Consider the following 23,992-nt stretch of genomic DNA (forward strand, 5'->3'; position numbering starts at 1 on the left):
GGGTGTCCATCGGTGGTTTTGTGGCCCCGTTTTGGAGGCAGGGCTCACCTGGAAAACTTGGAAGGGATTGCTCTCCTCCTCGTAGCACGGGGCCCAGGGACTCCTGCACTGCAGCGACTGGGCTGGGGACCTGGGGTTCCCCCGGAGCCCCCCTCGAGGCGGTGGTGGGCAGCTGGTCTCCGGCGAGCTCCCACTCACGAGATGGCCTCTTGCTCGTTGTAATGGCACCCGAAGTTAACGAGGCACCGTGCTTTTCCGGAAAATCCGTGTATTCGTGTGCCTGGTTCTGTGGGAATAACCAACGTGGGGGTTTCCATCCCTCTGCCTTCCCAAGGGGGACTTGGCAGCGTGACACCCGCCCTCATAACCCTTGGGTTTTTTGTAGAAACTGAGTTTCCTTCCCCAGGGGGAAGGATTTGAAGGAGACTGTTGGTTTCAACGAATTCAGCATCGTTGCCCCACCAGCCCCCTCTGCGCTACGTTACTGCCAAAGGAGACGATTTGGCTCCAAATGACTAATGCGATTCTTTTTTTTATTTATTTTTTTTTTTAATTTCAGACTTTTTTGAGGTTCTGGAGTCTGTATCTGAGGTTAGCGTTGTTAATTCACGATGACCTTCCGTGTGGCCTTCATGGGCTGAGGTTGCTGCGCGCGTTAGTGCGCACTGAGTAAAAAATATTGCTGGGAGATGATAGACTGTGTTTATAGACAACAGGACAAAACCCGAGCGTCTATTAAAAAAAAAAAAAAAAAAAGACATTAAGAAAAAAAGAGCAGTTACGCACTTTTAATGAGTATTAAGCTTGCCAAAACCTCTCAAATTGGTCCAGAGGTTTGGAATGAAGAATTATCATTTGAAGACGAACAATACGAGTACTGCTGCAATTTCAGTACCAATCCCCAGACCTGTTTTCTCTATGTCATGAAAACTTTAGAAACATAAACAGTGCTGAATTGCCACTGGTGCCGAACAATGTGGCTTTTATTGTTGCCTGGGCTTTTCTGTGTGTTCAAGAAAATAATTTAATACTTATTAATAAATAGAAGGTAACTAAAGATGACTGTGATCGAGTCTGTTGAAAATTTCTCAGCACCCCTAATTTGTTAGTAAATTCAATATGTTTTATTTAAGCAGGATCAAATATACAGTATATTAACTTTTTTTTCCAGGCAATCTTTACTCAGCACAGAAAGGCCAGATGTATGGGAATTGTAAAAAATCAGGATATGCATAAAAACTGTTCAAGTGCATAAAGCAGCCCCATCTGGAAGACATCTAACAGAAATGAAGTTGTACAAAACCATTCCATTGATAATAAAGCTAATTTTTATGGGTCTGACAAGTATGTAATTATGTTCAGTGGTGCTTTTCAGATTTTATCACAGTCAATAAACCGCAGTGGTAATTTCATTCCCATTTGACATATTTACATGGAAACATTTGATTGGAGGAATTAGTAACCCTGAAAGCCTTGATAGATATGTTTTAATGATCTGTGACCTCCGCAGTCCCTCATCTGTTTATTGTTGCAACAGGCGAGAAGTCGTTCCTCTGTGACCTTTGTGGCTTTGCCGGCGGGACGCGTCATGCCCTCACCAAGCATCGGCGGCAGCACACAGGTCAGTCCAGCTGGCTCTACCCTTGGCTGCGTTTTCTCCAGCGAGGGAGTCCCTCCACGCTGGGGAGGAGCGCGGGTCCGACGGCACGTTGCAGCACAAATAATCCGTCGGCTCGGGGTTGACTTTGCTTTTTTTTTTTTTCCCCTCGGCGTTGTAAAGTCGGCGTGCCCGAGGTCTGCGGCAAAGCTGTTAGCTGGGGGGTTGAATAACTGCTTGGGGGCGAGCGGGGGGTATTTTGGGGTTGGTGGTGTTTGGTTTGGTTTTTTTTTTTCTTTTTCCTCAAGGAAGTAGAATTGTAAAGACTGGCTTTCTTCTTTAAATGAATGCTAAGTCTACTGATTTTTTTTTTTTTCCCAAGGCCTAAATAGATTACCTACTGTGAAGATTTTGCAAGAGTCTGCTAGAATGTCCCTGGGTGGAAATTAGAGACTACATATAGATTAATCCATTATTTTGGATGGAGACGTAGTTGAAAGCTGGTGTTGTTTCAGTTGCCCTTTTGTAATTTTAAGATAGTTTGTAATTAATAGGTGCAACTTTAAGAGTTACCACATGGTTGGCATGTAAAGCAGGAGTTTTCTCCCCGAATTAGTAAAGCTTGCCTACCACCTGGTTATAAAAATTTAATATCAGATAAAATTAAATTGGTTCTTAGTTTCAGAAGACCAGAAAAAGTGTAAGTATTAAACATTTATTAATACATTTTACCTCGACTGTGCTTTTTAGTAGTTCCTTGTAAGCGTTTGATTATTTGAATAGATTTTGTTCAAAGAGACGCTGAAGCGTTGCTGCTTAAGCCACTGTGGGTTTTGTTTTACTGACTATCGTGAGGATAATGTGATATCATCAGGAATTGCTGTGAGAGTTAAGCGACCATTGTCGAATGTACAGTGGAAAGAAACAGCTAACAGATGAGAAGCTGTAGTTGTTACATCATGATTTTTCCATGGATTTTTGCAAAGAATTTGCGGGAGATTTTACGTCCCCGAGTAAAGCAAGCTGGATTCAGGACAGACACCACCCGAGTGCATCATTTCCTGGAGAGCAGCTCCTCTCTTGGGAGCCCACAGCCATTCTTTCCACCCTGTTTGCAGTTTATTAAAGCAACCAGATTCGGAGGAGAGTCTGGTGCTTTCAAAGAGGTGGGGCTTTCAGCGTCTTGAAACGAGTAAGCCCTCAAAAAAAACCAAACCATGCAGGGCCAAATTTTGCTTGCAATTCCGACGAGTAATCGTACTTCTAGAATTTCTCATCTGATCGCAAGGAACACCATTTGTGTGAGAGTACTGCCACAGTCATTCCTGTTCCCTGCAGGAAGTTTGTATTTTTAAAGTGTCTGAGAAAAGGCGTTCAGGAAATGTAGTAAGTTCTCTCAGTATTACGCTCGCTGAATGATAACAGGAGCAATTGCAGCTACTGGAATGGCAGTTGTATGCTTCAGCTGTAACTAACAGTTTCCGTTTTCCTGGAGCTTTGAAGAATTTTCACGTGTTGGCTGAAGTTTACCAAATGGGAGTAAATAAAGAATTAAAAGGATTCTTCTTTTTTTTTTTTTTTTTTCTTTAGGAGAAGAAAAAATCATTGTTATCAATAGGGTGGGAGCTACCTTTTGGGTTTTATTGGCCTGCCCCGTGGCACACGGGGACCGTGCATGTACCTAGGACTCATGGTCAGTGCAGCCACACCAATGGTAAACAACCATTTCAGAATGGAGAAGTGGAAGAAATGCGTATTCTTGCCGTTACCCTTGTCCTCACCTGTCATGTGAGTGCAGATCTGGTTTCTCAGAAATGTAAGCCCTTACCATCGGTTATATATTTATTTTTTTCATATCGTTAGTCCACAAGGTGATAGAAAAAAATACTGTATTTCCTGGTTTATGTGCAAAATCAGGCTGAAAATCTGGTACGTGCCTGGCGAAAAGCCGCCGAGGTTTTCGATGGCGTTTTTGCCCTTCTTTTGCCAGTATGGTAGAGACTTTTGTGCTATGATCGCAGGGATTCACAGGTTATAGATCATGAAGCTTGCATCTAGCAGGCATAACTTTATATTTTATGTCAGGACTGGAGCCTCGTTATTACTTTGCTATTAACTTTATACTATACAGGACAGTATCTCAGAGGCAGAGGGATCTATCTTTTTGGCATTTATCTCCCTCTGTGGCACAAACAATCAGAGATGATTCTTTAGCAGAAAAATTATCCGTAGCTTCTATTTGTTTCAAGGAGAATGACACAATCCACCTTTGCCTGCATTGCTGCACTTACGTGGGTTCCCTTGGATTTTCATCCGACGCACAACTTCACCTCAGTCCTTGCTGCGTGCGCTCCTCTTTGTACCTCTGTTTTTTCCCTCTGTGTCCCCGGTTGGCACAATTTCCCCAGAGCAGAATGCCAAAGCAAATTACAATCAGGTTTGAAAGGGATAGGTATCAAAAATAGTCTAAATGGCTTAAATAATTCCCCGCTGTAATACAAGCTGTCTAGGGGGCTGACACAGAACATCTTCCAATCCAAGATTTACTTCTATCACCTGTCAGGGACCCTCGATTCAAGGGCAAATGAGCAAATCCTCACATGTAGTTGAGGAGTCTTAACCGGCTTAACAAGCCTCCTCTCGTCCCAGCCTCAAGGCCTGCGGTGTCCTGACACCCCAGAGAAATGTTCAGCTCCTGATAGATGTTTGACGCGAGAGAGGACTGGCTGTAGGACCAGCCGCTTAGGCTTGTGGTGCTCTTGATTCTGGTGTTTCCTACTCTGTTCCTCTCTTTTCAGGTGCGATTATTTTCGTGTGCCTGGAGAAATACCTTTTCCTAGTGAAAGATGCGTTTTCTTTGGAAATATTACAGAAATATTGCAGGAGCATAAAGTAGAACCGGGTGTGAAGAAGGCTGGCAGAGTCTGGCCCTCGGTCACTCGTGGAGCAAACTGTAGGGGCTAGTTTGGCGAATAGCTTGTTATCCCTGGAAGATATGTTTTCCATTTTTAAATGAAAAGTAGTACAGTAACGTTAAACTGAAAGAAAAAGTCATTAGTTTTAAGATTGGAAAGATGTTTGTACTAAATTTGTCTGCAAACATGATGCATCTCCACACAGATTTCCTTGATGAAGGCTTTTTCAACTGTAAAGTAGAACTGAGAAATAGAAGAAAATAATTTGACCTATCAAGAGATCCAGGGTGTTTTGCCAGTTGATGTTTTTATTCTGTGTTGAATACACTATGTCCTTATTGACTGACCTGGCCCTGTGAGGAGCACACACTTTGAGCACAGAATAAGCTAAATCTTCGGCTGATTTTTGTCCTGGTAAAACGATCTAGCGTTCTTTTGTGACCTGAATGCATCTTCTTCCAGTCCTATTCTGCAAGAAGCGGTCTGTGGAATTCTGCAAGTCTTTCACTGGCCGTGTCAACGTCAGTGGCCCGATCTATTTGTGGATTGAAGCAGTGGCAGCTTCGAGAGTGGTCCAGAGTCTGACCAGAGTTTTCTCACACTGTAAAGAATACCTACATCTCTGTGGCATGCTTTGCAGCAGACACTTGTGGCTGCCTAGGCTGCGAGCAGAAACTGTCTTAGAAAACATAGAGGACTTGCAGTGTCAGCCGGTGCTCTGTGGTGAGTAAGGGACAGCCCGCGGTGCTGCCGAAACGCGTATGCCGTAGTTGTGGTGGCTGGGAGGAAAAACTTTCATCTTCTGAGTCATTGTGAAACAGGTTTTTTGGTTCATGTTTTGTCCCGGTAAGAAAATCTGCCTGAAGGTAGGAAGATAAATAATACTGTAAACGGTTAGTGTTGGGTGAATTTAGAATTAGACGAATTCCACAAAGAATTTAAGTGATTATCTGAATTTTATAATTCAAAGAGAGTAAATGACCTCCGAATCAGCCGCCAAAAACACGCACGCACGAAAGAAGCAATATCACAGAATTTAAATATTTTGCCCTAATCATTATCAACTAGGAAATTGCATAAGAGATGAAAAAACAAGCATGAGTAATTATTTCTGGCTTGAAAACGTGAAAACACTTAAAGAAAAAGACATTTTAAAGTCAAGAATTATGTTCTTGTTATTGTTCTGCTCTCCTCCTTTGTCTGCCTTTCGCTGTCACTCCAGTTTTCCCTCCTTGTACGTGTTTCCCAATAAACCTCCATTTCGTGCGGTAGTAGCCGGCTCAGCCCAACAGTGCTGATGAGGCACAGGCTGTGTTCTCTGTGTGAAATCCCGTCTCTGAGGTTGGTTAGTAGCTCCCGCAAATTGCCAAAGCCCCTCCTCGTCTTCCGCACGATGGCCGTCTACGTTAGCTTCTCGCGTGCTGGTTGTGGTGGCGCCTCCCCGGGGATCGTGGCAGTCCGTTGCGGTAGCGGAGCGTTAGAGGGCACGTGCAGCGCCTGTGCCCGGCAGTTCTCTGGACCGTCACCCTGCACCCATGGAGCTGCTTAAGATCGTGTCTTTGTTCGGATTTCTTCATGAATTTTTGAAGATGGTAGCTTGTATCGTGCAGATCGCTGTTTGTGTGATTGCTCCTGCTCACTCATTTCAGTCTGGTGCTTCTCCAGACATTTATAGGTCAATGCAATAAAGAAAGAAAATTTAATAATATATGTGTTTTTATCCAGATGAGTGACTCACTTTGTGTTTCTATTTCTCATGTGAACTGCTCTTTGACTTTAATGTGTAGTTACATTGCTTGGCGTTGAATTTAATGTATAATGTAGCCTCTTCCCTTCAACTCCCCACCACAGCTTAAAAAAATTATAACGCTGAACACCACAGAAAAGGCAGCGCAGTAAGAAGACTTAGTGCTCTTTTCAGCAAGAGGAGAGGTGAAATTTGAAGAGGGATCTGTGTTGGTTTTCCTTTTCCATTTATGCCAACGTTTGCAGCAGAGTGTGGAACTTCATTGTAGCAAGTTCCTTTGGCCAGAAATGACACCAGAAACCTGGGTATCCTAAAAAACCGGTTTTCCTCCCATTTCTGAGCGTGCAAATGCCCATTATATTTTTCTATGGAAGACCGACCCTATGGCATCTACAGGGTTTCTCATAAGAAAGCAAGGGATTGAGGATGTGCTTATTTTTATATGTCTTACATGCATAGACCAGACTAAAAGCAAACAGAATTTACTTTAATATACTTCAGGCTTCGTTAGCAAGCTTGTAAGTGCCTCTCTAGGGAACAACCTTAACAAACACTAGAAATAGTTGGAAATAAGAAGAAAAAAAATCCTGTAATACGTAAGCAGATGGCTGCGTTTTGTGGTCTGCTCATTCCTTAGGTCAGATGAAATTCTTTCTGTGCTGCTCAGCACATCATGTGAAAGACAAATAGGACTAAAAGCAACAGTTTCCTGTGGAGACAACTAGGGTGAGATTTATTCCATCTTACTAAGATTCTGATTAGTTGCTCAAGACTTGCAAGTTTGATTTTTATTTTTTTTTTCCCCTTCATTCATGCAGTGAAAGCTGGATCCTGAGTAGCGCGTTCATGTAAATGCTGTATATAATAATCTATAGGTAGAAATTGTCTGGACAGTCATGCTTATAAATAAGGATTTCACTTCGCCGTCCGCAAATCGACATCTGTCACCAAGATTTATAGGTTTTGTTATTGTGTTATTTCCTTCTTCCTTTAAGAAGTACACGTTAAGTACATAACTGCACAGAGACATTTGTGATTGCAGTAAGGTATGCTCTGTGTCCTAAAAAGCTCATCATCAAAGACAGAGAACTCAAAAGAGGTAAAATCAGAGGGGAAAAAAAAAAAAAAAAAAAAAGAAGAAAAGAAAAAGAAAGCTGTAAGTTGTGGGGGAAAAAAAAATAAGCTAAGATAGATGCTGGAAGAGTCAGTGCAGAATTTGGAGAGGCAAGAGAAAAAGAAAGCCTTAGTCGTGACGGTTTAAGGAGAGCAGAATGGGTAGGCTAACTGGTTAGCAGCAGGCTTGATAACTGCAGACTGGTGCTCCCCCTGCTCCGACCCTTTTATCAGTTGCTTTCCCAAACTTTGGTTGTCGGAACTAAAATGTTCCGTGTCAGGTGACTTGAACAACCGACGCGCTTCGGGAGTCGCTTACAACGTGTTGTCCAAAAAAAGCAAAACCGTTTCTTCTTTTGCGATCCTGTCGTTAGGAAGCGGAGCTTTTTGGAAAGTGCTTGTGTGAAAAACAAAATAAAACCCCCCAAAGGGTAGTGGGTCCTTGATCTTGGAAGGTCCTTCCTTTTTCTGCCCGCAGAGCTTGTTGCCCATCGAGGGGTTTTGGGGCACCTTTCTTCTTTTTCGTGGGATTTGTTATAGAGGAAGTTAGAGATGGTGAGGCATGGACAAGTCTTCTGTAATGGTAAGGTGGGGGGGGGTTGGTTTGAGGGTTTTTTTTTTTTACTTTTATTAATCTTTAAGTACATAAACTCTGTCCTTACGCATTTTTGGATACGCTATTTTATAGTTATTACATAGTGTTGTTTAAAAAATAATGTCAATATCGCTGTTTGGATTTGTGTTATTTTAATTTTGTACGAATTAGAACCTTGACTGGGAGTGAGGGAGAATCCTCCTGGAATATGTAATGGCAGCCTATATAAGAATAACCTGAAGTTTATTGCCTGAAACGTCTGGGGACAGGGAGGGGGTAAGGAAAATTGGGACACAAAAGCTGAGAAAGAGCATTCTGACCCAAAGGCAAGGAAGACAAAAAAAAGACCACTTAACTGACGTGGTCTGTGGAAAACATAAACAAATAAATAATTAAATAAAAGTGCTTCTGCTACAGCTAATATACTCTTCAACACCCCCCAACCCAAAGAAATATCGTCGTCTTTTAGGTTTTTCCACCTGTACTTATCAACGTGGTTAACTTTCCATAAAAATCAAGACTTTTTCCCGCGTGCAGCTGCAAAGAATTACAGGCCATGCTGGGCTGTCTCTTTTTTCCTCCCAGTTTAGCTGGCGTTTGCTGCGCGGTGCTGCCGTGATGTATTTTCTGTCAGGTGAGATTTACACGGAGCCCACTTGACAGGAGCAGTTAGCCACAAGGATTTCCTAAGGAGAAACTTCCTGGAGCAGCGAGGGTGGATGATCATTTTTCTTTTGGTCACGATGGAGGTTGCAAGCCCTCCTGGCTTCCGCGGGCCCTTGCGCGGCTGTCAGCCCCTCTGGCCCTGCCCCAGCACAGCAGCAGACCTTCACCTGGTGCATCCTTCCCTGAATGGCAAAATGAAAATCTCCTTTTGGTTCAGATCTGCTTTGCTTTTTTTTTTTTTTTCTTTTTTTTTACAAAGGGGCAAGTTGATGATGTTCTATTGCATTTTAATGAAAGCAGTGAAAATAAGTGTGTGTGTTATCTGAAATACCTGTGGCTTTACCACTTAGGCTTGAAAATGTTGCTCTCTCCTTTAATACCGCAAGATAAAATAAATCAGGCGCAGGAAATCTTCAGTTCAAGAACAGGTTACGTTGCTAGGGAGTCTATGGCCTCCCAGAGAGTTTAATTGAAGCAGCAGCCAGGACCATTCAAGCTGCTGGGAGAATCAGCTTCTCCAGAGCAGAGAGTCAGTGTCTGACAAGAAAACCCCATTTGGGGCAGGAAAGACATACTTTCTAGCAGTCTCAATTTGTCCAGCGTAGAAGCTTCCGCATTGTGTCTTGCCCCTTCACCTTTCCTTGTCCCATGAAACAATAAATGAAAAATAGTAGCTGGTATTCTCTCCAGCAGCTGCTAAAAGCAATTATTCCAACTCTTTATGGAGCTTTCAGAAACTGCTCTGTTGTCGTTCCACACAGCGTTACAGGCTTTTCAAGCCTGAGGACCTTGCATTTCTTTTTCCCTTGGAAGGAAAAAATAACCCAACGGTCTTCAAGAGTGAAAAAATGCAGATTTCTCTCTCTTCTCTGAATTATGGTGAAGTCTCTTTGGAAGTCTTGAGTGTCTCATGCTTTAAGCAGGCTTGAAAAAAATCTGACTTGGAGGTGTTGCTGCTTGGGACTGGCCTTCTGCTGGTGGTGTGTCTGCTGCTGGTGGTGTGTCTGCTGCTGGTGGTGTGTCTTCCGTCAGTCTGAAAAACTGCAAGTTGTACCTGCTCAGAGGCTTAGGGTTCAATGTTGAAACTTGCCTATTCCAGACCTCTGAACAGTCTACAAGGTCCATCCTAGTAGTTTTATTCTGACTAATTAAATTAGGGATGTTGATTCCTTACGTAGCCTTTAGGACAAAGACTTCTGAAGGCTTGCACAGTGCAGCTGAGATCACCTCAAAGTTAGGAGGTGCCGTTCGTCTTCTGCATACAAAAACCACCCAGGTTCCACCCAAAATGGTAATTACATGTCCCTGGAAGCCACACAGAATAATTCTGGAGCAGCCAGTTGGAAAAGGAGATGCAGGTGTCTTAGCTAGGCGTCACAGTATGTCTGTCTGTCATGAGATTTTGGCTTTGTGTCTTCTAAGGGGTGGACCCCGCTACTGGAAGGAAGTGTACACTCTTCAGTGCTGTTGTACATTCAGCAGAGATTGAATTTTAGTCTTCTGAAAATATTGTTGTCCTAGTCCAGGTTTGGTGGTTGGTTTTTTTGGTTGTTTTGGGGTTGTTTTTTTTTTTATTAACCTTTCAAGGTGTTCTGCTGAAATGGGCCCACCATTCAGAAAAGATGCCCAGGGGCAGAGGGATAGCAGGCAAGATGAGGGTGATGGAGCACTGAGTTCTAGTTCATGTTTTCAGTCCTGGGTATGTGTATTATTTAATTATATAATTATTTAGAATCAAGGACCAGCGACAAAAAACCAAAGACACTTTGCTCCTGGAGATGTTCCTTCCTGAGCAAGCACTGAATACAAGCTTCAGACTGATTTCTGACCTTCTGTCTCCAACAGCGTTGCTTTCAGGGCTGTCCGTGGGCCCGGTTTCAACAGAAGGGGTAGGGTGAGAGGAAGGCCTGTCACCCGCTGATGGTATTTCCGTGAAATAAAGCCCAGTAACGTGGTTACCCTGTTTCAGTGTAGTTTTTCTCCTCCTTTTTGCTGCTGTATAACACCCCATGGGAAGTCAGCTCGCTACCTATGTGTGTGTGCCATAGTGAGAAGAGTATTTTGCCATTAATACGTCGTATTTAGAAGTGTATTTTGTGTTTGCGGTTGTTGTATGTACATGGACTAAAACCTGTCTCAAGGGATATGCCAGAAATTTAGACTTGTCTTCCTTTTCTCTTGATGAAAACTGATAAAGCATATCTTCTCTTGTCACCTTCTAGGAGAGAAACCGTTCAAATGTGATGAGTGTAACTTCGCTTCCACAACGCAGTCGCATCTGACACGACATAAGCGTGTCCATACTGGAGAAAAGCCTTACAGATGTCCCTGGTGTGACTACAGGTAATGAGTCATTAACTAAAGCATGATGAGAGAAGGGTTAAGGTGATCAGATGAGGTTCATTTGAAGTCACCAATAAAAATATATTGCCATTAAAACACCATCAGGGCAGCAGTAATTGCGTATTAAATTAGGAGCTAAATTTAAAAACTTGGTCTTTCGGTATTTCGGTATTACTTTATAAAGAAAAACAAATGATGGGAAACCTCTTTAGTGGCAACACAGCCGTGCTAATGTGGAGTGTTTGTTTCACAGCTGCTCTGGTGTCTGTTGGAATTCTCCGCGGTGAAGCCGCTTCCCTGCTTCGCCTTTTCCAGTCGGTCGCGGTTTTGAAATGTTTCTCGGTTGAGTTGCAGCCATTTCGCCAAGAAAGGAGAAGGCCCCTAAAAGGCTTAGCAGCCTAAACACTCACCAGACACTGGTTAGAACGGGAAGCAACTGGAGCTACTTGCGGCGCTGCAGAGCCTTGTTTTTCTGCTCCAGTTTTCCTTCTCCTTGCCAGCCGGGGTGTTTGGGTGAGGGTTGGCCGCAGGGTTGGTTGCATGGGACTGCTCAACCCCATCCCGTTAGGGCAGTAGGTTAAAATATCAAAAATCACAAGGATGGACAGTTAAGAATACTTCTGGTGCTCATCCCACATGTCTTTTGTTCGTTATAGACTACTTCTTGAATGATCTTCTGTTGCTTCCTAAGTGATTCTTTACTCTTCTTAAACATATTCTACAATCTTGAATACTTCTTATACCTTGCAGTGAGGTGGCTAGGCTGTGTGTACCCTAAAGAAATCCATAGGAGTTATTCGTAAGCCATTTGCAAGAGTTGGTGTTCGAAAAGTTTTTAAAAAATCAGCATTAGGTTTGATAAATGGCGTGCCGTTACGTAATTAGATGCGTGTGCTGCGATGCATGCACGCGAGAGGAGGAAATTAAACATTTGATTATACCACTGTAGCAATTTTTATTTTCTTTTAATGCTGAGCACACAACTGTAATGTTCTTTTAGTATAAGTTTTAATGTATTTTCCTAAAACAAGATTATATAACAAAGCCTAGCTGCTCTCATGGTCCTTGGTTTATCGCTATTTGTGAGCTACTTTATAGAAGGCTCCTGTACAGAGAGCTGCTGCAGCCATCATGCTGCTCCTGTACAAAGATTTTTGTTGCATTTATTGGTGCATGTGGAGCAAGTGTTTTTGTGCTGAGCCCTCCTGAAATTGCTGCCTAGAACTGCAGAGAACTGAATATGATAAATGGGGGGGGGGGGGGGGGCAGCATCCATTTCTGTGCTGCTACCTTAATGGTCCCCTTGCTTTTTGCCTTTTTGTTTTTAAAACAAACCCAAAACAAACCAGAAGCATTTCTGTCAGCTTCAGTGAGGGGTGGTCTTGTGTTTGGCAAGGGATTGCATCAAGAGGCCTGTGTCGAGTGAAGCAAGAGCGTGTAAGCGGCGGCGTGATGTGACGTGACGTGCTGCAGTGGAGGTACAAGGAGCGTTATCGTTGATGCTGCGCGTTTGAGGAGGCTTAATCTTGCGGTCGTCTGCTTTAGTGAACCGTCCAAACTGGGAGGAATAGCCTGATTACAGAGCTAGGTAATGAGAGGTGGGTTAGGGTGGGCTTCATAGAATCACGGAATGGTTTGGGCTGGAAGGGACCTCAAAGACCACCCAGTTCCCACCCCCTGCCCTGGGCAGGGACACCTCCCACCAGAGCAGGTCGCTCCCAGCCCCATCCAGCCTGGCCTTGAGCCCTGCCAGGGAGGGGGCAGCCACAGCTCCTCTGGGCAGCCTGTGCCAGCGCCTCACCGCCCTCACAGGGAAGAATTTCTTCCCAAGATCTCACCTCAATCTCCCCTCTTTCAGTGTGAAACCGTCACCCCTCGCCCCATCACTGCCCTCCCTGATCCAGAGTCCCTCCCCACCTCTCCCATAGGCTTCTGGCTTGACGACCCTGGAGGCTGGGAGCACTGTAGATGGGACTCAGGCAGCAGTTTGGGGGCCTGCCCCCCACGCAGTGGGTGGACGCGGTTCCCTCACTCAGTATGACAAAATGCATGACTTCAATGCTCTGCTGAGTGAAAGACAGGAGATCATTTTTGCTTTGGATGGACAGTTTTCTACGTGGGATAGAAATTCCAAGAAATGCCAAGGTTTTAGTGTTTTATTATATTGGAGGCTATTAGAGAAGGAGCAAGCATAACTTATTGTATCCGGATTAACAAGAAATCTCTGAGCATCCCCTGCTTCTACGTTATTGAAAAATAACTGTTTCATGGTAACAGGGCGTTAGTTTCCATCCCTTGCAGGCCAATTTTGACCTAATCTTTGGGGGCTGATCCCTACAGATACCAGCTGATGAAGCTTTGATTCTGCAGGAAATTTGTTCTGAGCTCAGCTGAAACACATCTGGCAGGGATGCAGGAGTCGGAGCTGCGGTGCTGCTGCAAGCCCATGGCGGCGGCGAGGCGCTCCGTGCAGCTGCAGAGGAGGCAGTCAAAGGGCTGCTCTCTTTGTTAGCCCAGCACTCCTGCTCGTGCCTGCCCATTTCCACGGTCCTGGAATATTAGCCAGCCTGGTTGGCAAGTGTATTTTTCGCTCTCTATCCACCTCTTTCATTTTTTACTCTCTCTTTTTTGGTTTTAAGATATACTTTTGAGGGAATCACGTGTTGCCTCCTTGTCAGCTCGCCCAGTGCTATCTCTTTCCATGGAAAGGTATTAGTGACGCTGTAAGTAGAGCTTTGCACCAGCTCAGCGGACGGGATGTGCTCTTGTGAGCGTCGCTCACCTACAGAAAAGACAAAAAAAAAAATCAAGATTTTAAAATCCGCTGACCTAGTGATACAACTGACCCCCCGTGTCTAGCGGTTGAGTTCTCACCGCGGCGCTGGCAGCTCAGCCCCTGCGCTCTGAGGTCATCCAGGCTCTTTCGGAGGTCGCTGCTTGGTGTGGCTTGGCGCCTGCAGGCTCTTCAGTGACCCTTGGGGGTCCAGCGAGGAGCATAGCCCTCGTTTTGGGTACGGAGTAGGATGCTGCGAGCACCGCCATAACGTCTCCTTCCACTGGTGGGTGACGTGAGCTCTCTATCTGATACAGCCGTTTGAGACCCTTGAAGTAAAGCAGTGTCTGTGTGCACGGTATTTTAATTACTCCTGTTCAGCTCCTCCGTGCTCAGAGGGTTTGTGGAGATTCGTGATTTCTAGCTCTTCAGCTCCTCGGGAGGACATTGTGGACAGTCATCCTGCAGAACCTCTTGCCAGGCTGGTGAGCGAAAGGCCAGCCAAGCCTGGCCAGAAGTACAGAAAGGAAGGCTCTTGAAAGAAACTAATCCGAATTTAGGAACTGCTATGACAATCTGGATCACGTGTGACTGGACAGGCACCTAGAACTCTCTCTTTGTTTTTTGATGAGCGGCAAAAGCTGAAGTGAAATAGGCTGTAAGATACTATGGGAAAAAGATTGGGTTTGGCTGCAAGGACTAGAAAAGGGAATTTATTCCCTATATAACCCACAGCATGAGAAATTCTTTTCTTAACTAGGAAAGGACATGAATGAATGTGGGTTTCTGAAGTGAATAATAAACTAACCCGGTGTTTTTAGCTCACAAATTATAGATTCTCAATAATGTGCATATTCCAGAAAAGAAAATGGGAGATTTTGCTCATTTTACTTTACCAAGCAGCTTTTATAATCTATGCCTGTGGTTGTACTTAAATGTTCTTGCAAAAATGTTACCTTCCATCTCTGCTTTTTGTGCTGTGACCACTTGATACTTATTTTTGGTCTAAATCTTTTGTATATTGGTAAAAAGAAATGAACTTTTCCTCTAGCAGTATGTGACTTCTAGAAATTATAATTTGAAATTGTATTTTCGGTCTAGATTTTAAAATCTAATTTCCTTTTGAATGAAGGAATGAAATATAATATACATAAATATAAACATTTGCTTGTTAAACATTTTGGTTATAGTTTTTCACGTGTGCGTTTTCAGTTTAGGTTTGCCCTCTTTAGATAAAAACATGCACAATTTTCCTTTGCGTTTACTTCTTCAAATCACGCAGCATGTCGCTCCATTCTTAGGTCAGTGTGCTTGGTCACACACAAAAAATATTCATTCACTCCTAATTAACGTGCAACTTAATTTTATAACACAGACTTGGTCTCGTAGGGCCCTACACCACCGTTACATACGCAATGCTTATTCTGTATTTCGTAGTCATTTAAAACAGACGCGCTGCCTGGCTGAACTTGGTCAGGCTGCTCGGTGCTGGCGTTCCTGACGGCAGTGCTGGCGGCGCGTGGCAGCGGGCGGCGAAGAGCCGGGCAACCTCCCGACGCCCAGCAACGCCCGGGAGCTTCGGCGAAGTTCTGAGGCGGTGGGTGGCGTAGCCTGGGGGCTGACTTCCCAAACCTGCAACGTGTTCAGGCACCTGGGTCTAACCCGATGGCAGAAGCGCTGAACTCCCGTTGGGGCTGATGATGTCAATGAAAGGTGCCGCCACAGAGCGTGGTTTGGCGCGTGGGTCGAAGGGGAAGGATTAGGAATCTCGTGGCAGTCGTGTGTTAGGCTCTGAATTCAACCCCCGTTGGTGCTGGCTTTCCATGTAACCGTCACAGCTTCTCGGGCAAGTCATGATTTGTGTTTATGGTGTGTGTGAGGGGGATGTCTCGGTACGAAAGGGATCTGGGTGACGTCGTTTTGCGGCGGCGAAAGGCAGAGCCCTGCTTCTCTGGCGTCGTCAAGCCGGTGGGAGGTCGGGGCTCAGGAGGAGGGCTGGTGTGGCTTTGGGACACAGGCACTGCTGCAGCTCTGGCCGTGAGCGTGGGACCGGTGTAATGTCCCTGTACTTTGTACTTTGGCTGTAATTACACAAACTGGCTCTGGGATTCCACGGTGCGGTTCCTTTGGCGTAGGGTCCCCACGTGGCGGTGAGGGGATGGAGGGCAACACCCAGGGGACAGGCAAAGCTCCGCAGCCGTAGGTAAGGGGGTTTAGAAGCCATGTAAAACCAACAGCCAGGCCAGCAAAACAGCATTAATTCCATAAATGCACCTTTCTATAAAGTATATGACTTGTGAGGGATGTCTTACAAGACTGAGAATAAATAGCATACATTTTTAATATAATTATGTAAACGAAAATAAATATTTTACATTTATTATGCATAATAAAATAATTAGACACCATTCTGTAAGGGATTATGGCATCTGAAATTCCAACTGCAGAAGGATTCATGGCGTATTTTCAGCGGCGGCGGCAGCATGACTTAGGGGGAGTGAGTCCGCAGGGGCTACTTTTCTTTTTTTGGACAGCATCCCTAGGGAGTTCCTATTTCCCTCTGACTTATGGTATCTGTTCGTAGGTTGTAAAGACCCATTTATAATACACTCCAGGATTTGCACCTAAGTCATGAGAATGTGCAAAGTAAGTGTTTTCTCGCTGGGTTTTTTTTTTTTTTTTTTGGTGAATTTAACAAACTTTAGTTGTCTTGGTGGGATTGCATCAGCTGTGCGCTATTCCCTAGTTACATCATGGAAAACTAGGGCCAGCTTTAAATGCTGAGGTAACAATAGGTACTTCTTGAGAGCAAAACTGAAAGGCTGGTAAGGCAACTTCTGCATAAAATGAGGAAACAGCGTATTTATCATTAAAACGTTAACATTAATATGCTCTTTGTAATCAGTGACATTTAGTATGCACTACAGGAAATAACTAGGTTATCCAACTGTAGGGAACATGAGGCCGAGGAGGACTCCAGGTGGCAACCACCACTGCCCTATGGAAAAAGGCTTTTCGCTTTTTTATGTCTATCACAAAGGCAGAATTAGGGAAAAAAAGCAGTGCCTGTACTTTGTACTAATAAGAAACGGCTGAGGACAACCATGCCTGCGTGTAATAGAGCAAACTGGGCCTTCAGGAAGCACTTAAGCTTCTGTTGTGACCAGCAGCAGGAGTTAAGGATACCCGGTGCCTTGTGCTAGCTGACTTACAAACAAGTGAAGGTCGAAGTCGAGAGGGAAATTCTGTCAGTGCGTGGGTATGGTTCCCAGGTGCAAACTCCTCAGGATATTATTCAGCCCTTAGTTTTCAATAAACGTTCAGATAAAGTATTTGGTAATATTCCTATTAATCTGGGATAAAGTATGCTGTAGCGTTTAAGTCTATAAAAGAAAAATAATCTGAAATAAAATTTAGATATAGCCGCAAAACCACTTTGGTTACTCTAGTGAATACATGGCATACAAAACAATGGTTACTATTATTCCCTTTATGATATTTCTGTTGCTTAATAAAACTTTTTATAGTCACCTAAGTTACAGCAAGTAGTTCATACGGTGAACTCAGAACAAAAATATGCAACGTGACAGCGCAAAATACAGATCAGCTGTCGTGGAAGCCAAGAGCCTTGACTTGGGATGTGGTTCCCAACAGTCAGAAACTTGTAGGAGCGGAGAGCACACAGATAATGCCCTGGCCCTCGCTGGGAGGTGCGTGGGCTGCCTGCACCGACTGGGAAATCCCCTCCGCGATTTTGGAGAATCGTGGGGGCCGCAGCGTGCGGAAGGACTTAAACTCCCCCTCTTGCAGCTCTCCCTGTCCTCCCGAAGCGGGCTGCTTAAGAGGGTGTGTGCTTGTTAGAAAACGTGATTGTTCCTTCAAAAAAGACGTCTGTGTGCAGGCACACACAAATCCGTTGGTGTACGTGGGCCTGGTGAGCGTGGCCTGCGATGAAATTGCCCTCTTAAGAGGCTTTTGCGCAGCCTGCGGTAGTATGGTCCCTTTGTGAAGTCCTTTGCTTTCGGAGCTTTTAGTTAACAGCACAGCAGATGCACTCTAGAAGGGTAATATGGATTTTTATTTGTTTTAGTGGATAATACTCCTTACGAGATGGACATCCATCAATAATTCCATGAGCATTGGTAGCTCAAGCTTCTTTTGTTGTTTTTTGTGGGTTTTTTTCTTATTTCTGTTTATTTATTTGTTCCTGTTTTCCAATTTTTTTTTCCCCCTGTAACTAACAGGAATTAAAAATTGCCTTTTTAATTCAATGAATCCGTGATTCTCATGCTCACACTGACCCACCGGACTTGGGACTTTAAGGATGCCCCCAAGTACCTTTAAACCAGTGAGGCAATTGCAGGCAGGGACGATGCTCTTCCAGCCTCAGCTTGGATCGAGCCCTTTGAAGAACACCTTTGAAGTGCTGTATTTAAGCCTAAATGCCGTGCTAAATTACTCAGGGGTGACCGCCGAGTTTAACGTTCTGGATCACCACAACGCAGCCGTTTCGATACCGATGTCAAAGTTCCCGTGTAGTTGGAACTCCCGGCAGCTCCGCTCTGCTGCAGCCTGTCGTGCTCCTCGCTCACCCCTCCATCAGTTTGGGCACACTTCAGCTTCTGCAGAAACGTTCTCAGGGTCCTGATTTCGTTCAGTAGTTGCTGTCTCCCCCTTGCTGCTCACTCTGGGCTTTCTCCCTAAAGTTTTCTTCTAATGCAGCCTCTCCCCTCCTGTACTGATGCTCTTTTTAATTTATTTATTTATTTTCGAGTCAGAGTCCAACACACTTGACCCAAAACCTGAAGCGTTTGGTGTTTAGGAAATACGGATAAAACCACTTTGTGCTGTGAACAGATTAATGTAGCTGATGTCCTCTATTATCACATTCTATCTCCTCCCTGTCCTCACGCTTCTTTTCCCCTGTCTCGTGCAGTCGTCACTGTCTTACCTATTCCCCTTTCTTAAGGAGCACAAATATGTTCTAATAACTATACCTATATTTATATTGAATATGTAGTTAATTAATGTATATGAGTCTGGAACAGCAGCATATATTTCAAACTAAAATAATCTTAAGTAGGTTGTATTTTGATAGTAAACAGAATTTTAGTGCTAACCTCAAGATGAATGGCAAGGCTGTGGTCTTAATATAGCTTTTAGTAACAAAACAGACTTGTAATTTCCTGTTCTTACAGTGCTTCTGATAAAATCGTACAGTGAAGATCTGCTTTTACGTCTAGAAATAAACTTTCATTTGTTGGAGTAATTTGATCTAAAAATAACCATTGGCATCGTACCTTAATTAATGTGACCCTTTTAGGTAAAAAGTAGGTTTTTTTTTAAAAAAAAAAAAGGCTGAAGTGACTATGCATGTTTTCTTTGCTCTTGCCTGTTAACACAGAATAAAAAATAAACATGATTGTTTCTTTCACCATGCCTTAATCCTCAATCCAGTCTCTATAAAAGGGCCAAAGCTGTCTCTGGGGGTGGCCAAATCTACAAGGAATTGTTATTATTGCTAACTACCAGCTCACTACCTAGCTGGTAGTTGGCAATCTGAAAATATTTGGTAGTGTTACAGGAGATGATGAAATGAGCAGATACCAGCCTGTCGTCTTACCTGTGGTTTATTCTCTAGGCAGTATGGCTGCTGCCATGTAAAAAAGTTTCTATATTAATGCTGTCTGTGCGACAACCTTCCCTCTTCCCCCTTCAGCCGTGTCACACAAAACAGGTTAAAATGTTGGGAAGTGACAGAAAACAAATTCCAGGCAGAAGCAGTTCCAGAAAGAGGCGTAGCCTAGTGCACGGGGGAGAAAGGGAAAGGCTGATGAAAATGAGCTGTTGAACAGAAAGTGAAGGGAGGAAAGACGAACAAAAAAAAATGGGCTTTTCTGTTTGATAAAAACTTGCTACTTCGATACTTTTAATGCGTTAGAACTGGTGAGCAATTTTCCAAACAAATATGGCTTCGTTAGAAACTCCCGGTTTATTGAAGCTAAATCAAATCGCTTGCGCCTCTCAGCAGAGTTGCCCTTGTGTGTTTAGCTTTTGTCTTTAACCTGTTGCATACTGCATGTACCTGAATTTTGTGCTTTAATTCCTTTTTGATTGTGTTCTTTTAATAATGGAAAAACAATTAAGGGAGAAAAACAGATTCCAAAATATATACGAAAAAGATAATTAAGGGAGAAAAACAGATTCCAAAATATACATGAAAAAGATAATTAAGGGAGAAAAATAGATTCAAAAATATATACGTTCTGCATTCTTGGGTGCCTTGGGTCAGAGCTATTGCTTCTCATTTTACATCCTCAGAGAGCAGATGAGGTCTGTGCGGTGCTCCTCATCTTCCTCTCGGGTTGTACGGGCTGAGGCTTGGTGTGCCGGGAGAAACAAGGTGATGCGACGCTCTTCTCCTCTCTCCCACCCCCATGGGCCGAGGGCTTGGGGTAAGGACGCTCCTCGATGTTTCCCCAGCTCCTTCTGTAAATGAAGTGAAATAGGGAGGTGGTTGGGAGCTGAGAGGGGGAGGACATAGCTGCTGCTGTCCATAGCCTGAGAGCAAACGGGTTGTTCTTCCTGGAGGAAAGAGGGGGTTGCAAAATGACTTTTGACTCCCAAAGGCTGCCCGGATCTCCCTGGTGCTCCCAGGGCTGGTGGCCCAGCCGCGGGTTCCTCTGTGCCTCAGGCCAGCTGACCTCCAGTCCGGTGCTGGTTTGGTTTTCCTCCCACTTAGGCAAACGGCCGAGCCCACTGTAATTCCTAGAATGGAGATCCGTACGCGTATATGTGTATTTTAAAATAATGATTTACAGTAACGCTTCTGATGTTCAGGTAACCCTTCTGATGTTCCTCAGCAGTGCTATCTTTTTTATGTTTCTAGTGCTGTTATCATTTTAAAAACACCCCACTAGAAACTCGGCAGTTCATAATACTGTAAAATTATTTGTGTTATAATCCTATAAATACATCAAGTGGTTCTAATGACACCATAAACTGCCTGAACATCATCCTGCTAGTGCATTGTGATGTTACTGGTACCCCTTAAAGTACCGTATTTATACCTTTACGTTTGTAACTTCACTGCACTCTCCTTCAATCCCTGTTCGAGATTATTACGGATTCTCTCTAAGAGCTATAGTCGAGGAGATTGCTCTGCCAGAAATCCCACGTGGAACGTCTTCCCATCCTGAGCTTCCTCAAAACATTTCTGTTGAAATTTTGCGTGCGCAGTCCACAGGGCAAACAGTACTTAAAATCATCTTGAAGTTGTAGAAGGTATTGTGATTATCTAAGTGAATCCTGAAGTTCTGACGATTTTTTGTTAGAAAAATGTGGTGTTTCGTGCATCTTCTTGTTAACAAGCTCTTGGTGAAATGCAGAGAACCGTTTCCATTAGCAAATTTTGGAGATATCTGCTATATGGGTATTTTAACATATAAAAAGCCATTAGTAATTTGTTTCCTTTTGTCTGCAGTTCAGAACGGTGGTTTTTATAAACCAGTTGACAAGGACTGATTTTTAACCTGACGCCCCTAAGTTATTCTGAGACTTGCACCAGCCCATTCGTCCGTCTTCTGTTTCTTTAATAACTCTTTAAGCTGTTGGCCAGTTTCAGCCAAAACTGACACCCTGTAGTAGCTGCTGAGACAATTTAAGTTCCCACGTGTTTCCTGAAAGAGGTGGATGAAGAGACAAAAAAATCAGCGAGGAACAGGCAAAAAATTCAACTTTCATGCGTTCTTCTTTCTTACAGCCAGCCAGCGTATTGGTCCAGCCTTGCTGACCGGTACAGCCGGCTCGTCTTGCCTGATGGGAGTGTCTTGAAGGACATGTTGGGGACCTGCTGCTGCTGCTGCGCTGGGAGATTTAGACAGCAAGGCCAGAACCCGTAGGAAAGCGTGCTTCAGTTGGTCCAGCGCTCAGGGATCAATGCTTTTGGGCCCCAAATGGACTGTTTGGTTCACGTTGTCATTTTAAAAGCTGAAACTCAAAAGCTACTTTTAAGGATAAAGAGAACGCACTCAGCTATCTATATTTTTCTTTAGAAAAGAGATTGTTTGGAAGATACTTGTACCCCTGAGACTGAGAGCACTGACATTTCTTAGTCAGTCAGTGAGTAGGAGGAAGCTTCACGTAATGGAGAGATTATTCCACGAGTGCTTTCTTTGGCGTTTCTTCTGTTTTCTTTAGGTTGTTTACTGACAAACTGTGACATAGTGCATGGATCTAGGTAGATGTACCTACGTGAGGAAAAGAAGCAAATTTTGAATATACACTAAGATCTTTTTACATGTTTTTAGTGATACCGAGCATCCATGAATCCTCATCTCACGTGGGGTCCAGTGGCTCTGTACCTATTTGGAATTCAGCCTCTTCATTTAGGTGACTAAATGTGACTTTCATCACATTTTAATTTGAATTTTAATTACTCAGCCTTTAAGATTGTGATCAGCACTAATAAATTATAGCCCAGTCATCTTATACGGTATTTAGCTGATTGATTTTTGTATGCTAAAATGTAGTCATTTTGAGGAGCAATAAAAATACTGGCGAGTAGAAGGAAGGTTTCGAAGAGAAAGGGATTTGTACCAGATTTATTCAAGTCTGTGGCAGAGCAGCGAGGGAGGACCTACACCCGAGCCCTTGTGAGGGCAAAGCAAGTGGCTACTGTCCGTTCTGTTTAAAGAAACACAACCACGTCGAGTGTGGCAAGCAGCCCAGTCGAGGCGGGGGCGTGCAGCTCTTGGGAGCTGCTGCCTGTTGCCCGGTGGTGGTGCAAGAGGCGAGAGCTGAGTGCCCGGCGTTGGGTGATGCTGGCTCTGGTAGCGCTCTGGGTCGCAGAAGCGTGTTCTGAAAGGCAAATGGAGCATTTGCTTGTTCCAGCGGAGTTCTTGTCCACCCGCATCTGTTCCTGGCTTCCTTCTCTGTGTCTGGGTCTCTTTTCCCTCAGAACAGCGCAGCAGTTCTCCTGCCCCGGGAGCCCGTTTCTGGTTTCAGTTCACGAGCAGCGTGGCAGCCGTGCTGTAACAGAGAGGATTAGAACTAAGCCCCTCTCCATCTAAGCATCTCTGCTCCATAGCTCAGTTGGGAGTCAGCTCTCGCTGGCTGCATAGCGTGTGCTGTCACAGGGCCGACGCTATAAAACAAAAATAAAGAGGGTGGATAAAGTCCTGGCCCCGCTGATGTTGATCACATCACCTCCATGTCCTCAGTTGAGCGACGATGCTCCGCCTGCTTAAGAGAGAAATGGAAAGCCAGGGAGCTGGCAACACCTTTCACAAGACTTTGGATCCTGAACAGTAAAAAAGTTAAACTGGGCAAGTGGATTGGGGGATCCGAGCACCCAGGTACTTCGAGTTTCCACTCAGCTTTGCAGAGAGGATCCCAATCCCCCTCATCATGCCGAAACCCATCTAAATCCAGAAGCAGCCGCTCCTTTTAGGAGTTTCAGGGTTTCAGTTCGCTCTCTGATGAGCTTGCAAGTTCTTGCACAGAGTGGAACCACTGAGGCACGGACTGGTGTCTCTGTCCTGGGGAGATGGGTGTCTCTGCCTCGGGACTTTTGGTACACCTTTGAGGTGCACAGGCTCCCGTTCCTGTGTTCTTGGGTATGTCTTAGAGGCCTGAATATTAGACAAGTCAGGATTCAATTGATAACGGCAGTGCTGTCTGCAGCCTGATGGTGGTTACTGTTTAGGATTCTCAGCTGAGAGGTCACAGAACAGGGCTTTGGGAGACTCTTGTTGGGATTTTGGAGGGAAGTGACACGGGGAACAACTGAAAGCAGAAGAACAATTCTGAAAACAGGGATTAGATCTGCTTTTGGCTCCTGGCAGTTCCTCACTGTCCATTGGCGGAGTTTCAAGAAGCAAGGGTACGTGCAGGATATTTTGTGCCAGCTAATACACTTTCCTGGGACACAGGAGAAGGGGATTCAGCTCTCCTCAAGACAAGGGCAGCCCAAACCTCAGGACTTCTGTTTCCTAGAATAGTGCCTTAATTTCTAGAAAGTTAGGGACACCAGGGTTTCCTTTTCGTGAGCAGATGAGAGCTCCTGATGCTTCACACTGCGTACCTACACTTCCTTTAGAAAAAGCGGGCACCTGATTTAAGCAAATGTTGACACTTAGGTTTGTTCTTCCTTATCTCCGCTGGTTGCATTGGGAATTGGAACGGTTACGGAGGACAGATTAGGTTGCCTTCTAGAGCTGCCGTGCCCAACAGTGCACCTAAA

At 44.4% G+C, this 23,992-nt stretch overlaps 1 protein-coding gene across 1 annotated transcript in view; it reads left to right on the top strand.

The window, feature by feature from the left end:
- The window catches only part of ZNF407 (zinc finger protein 407), a 308,384-nt gene that overhangs the window by 173,438 nt on the left and 110,954 nt on the right, over positions 1-23,992 (top strand). The window contains exons 5-6 of the mRNA XM_086468980.1: positions 1,538-1,621; positions 10,856-10,976. Coding sequence (XP_086325106.1) covers positions 1,538-1,621; positions 10,856-10,976 — 205 coding nt within the window. The remainder of the gene's footprint in view (positions 1-1,537; positions 1,622-10,855; positions 10,977-23,992) is intronic.

This window comes from Leptosomus discolor, chromosome 8 (genome assembly GCF_034619465.1).
Source record: "Leptosomus discolor isolate bLepDis1 chromosome 8, bLepDis1.hap2, whole genome shotgun sequence".
NCBI classification, from domain to species: domain Eukaryota; kingdom Metazoa; phylum Chordata; class Aves; order Leptosomiformes; family Leptosomidae; genus Leptosomus; species Leptosomus discolor.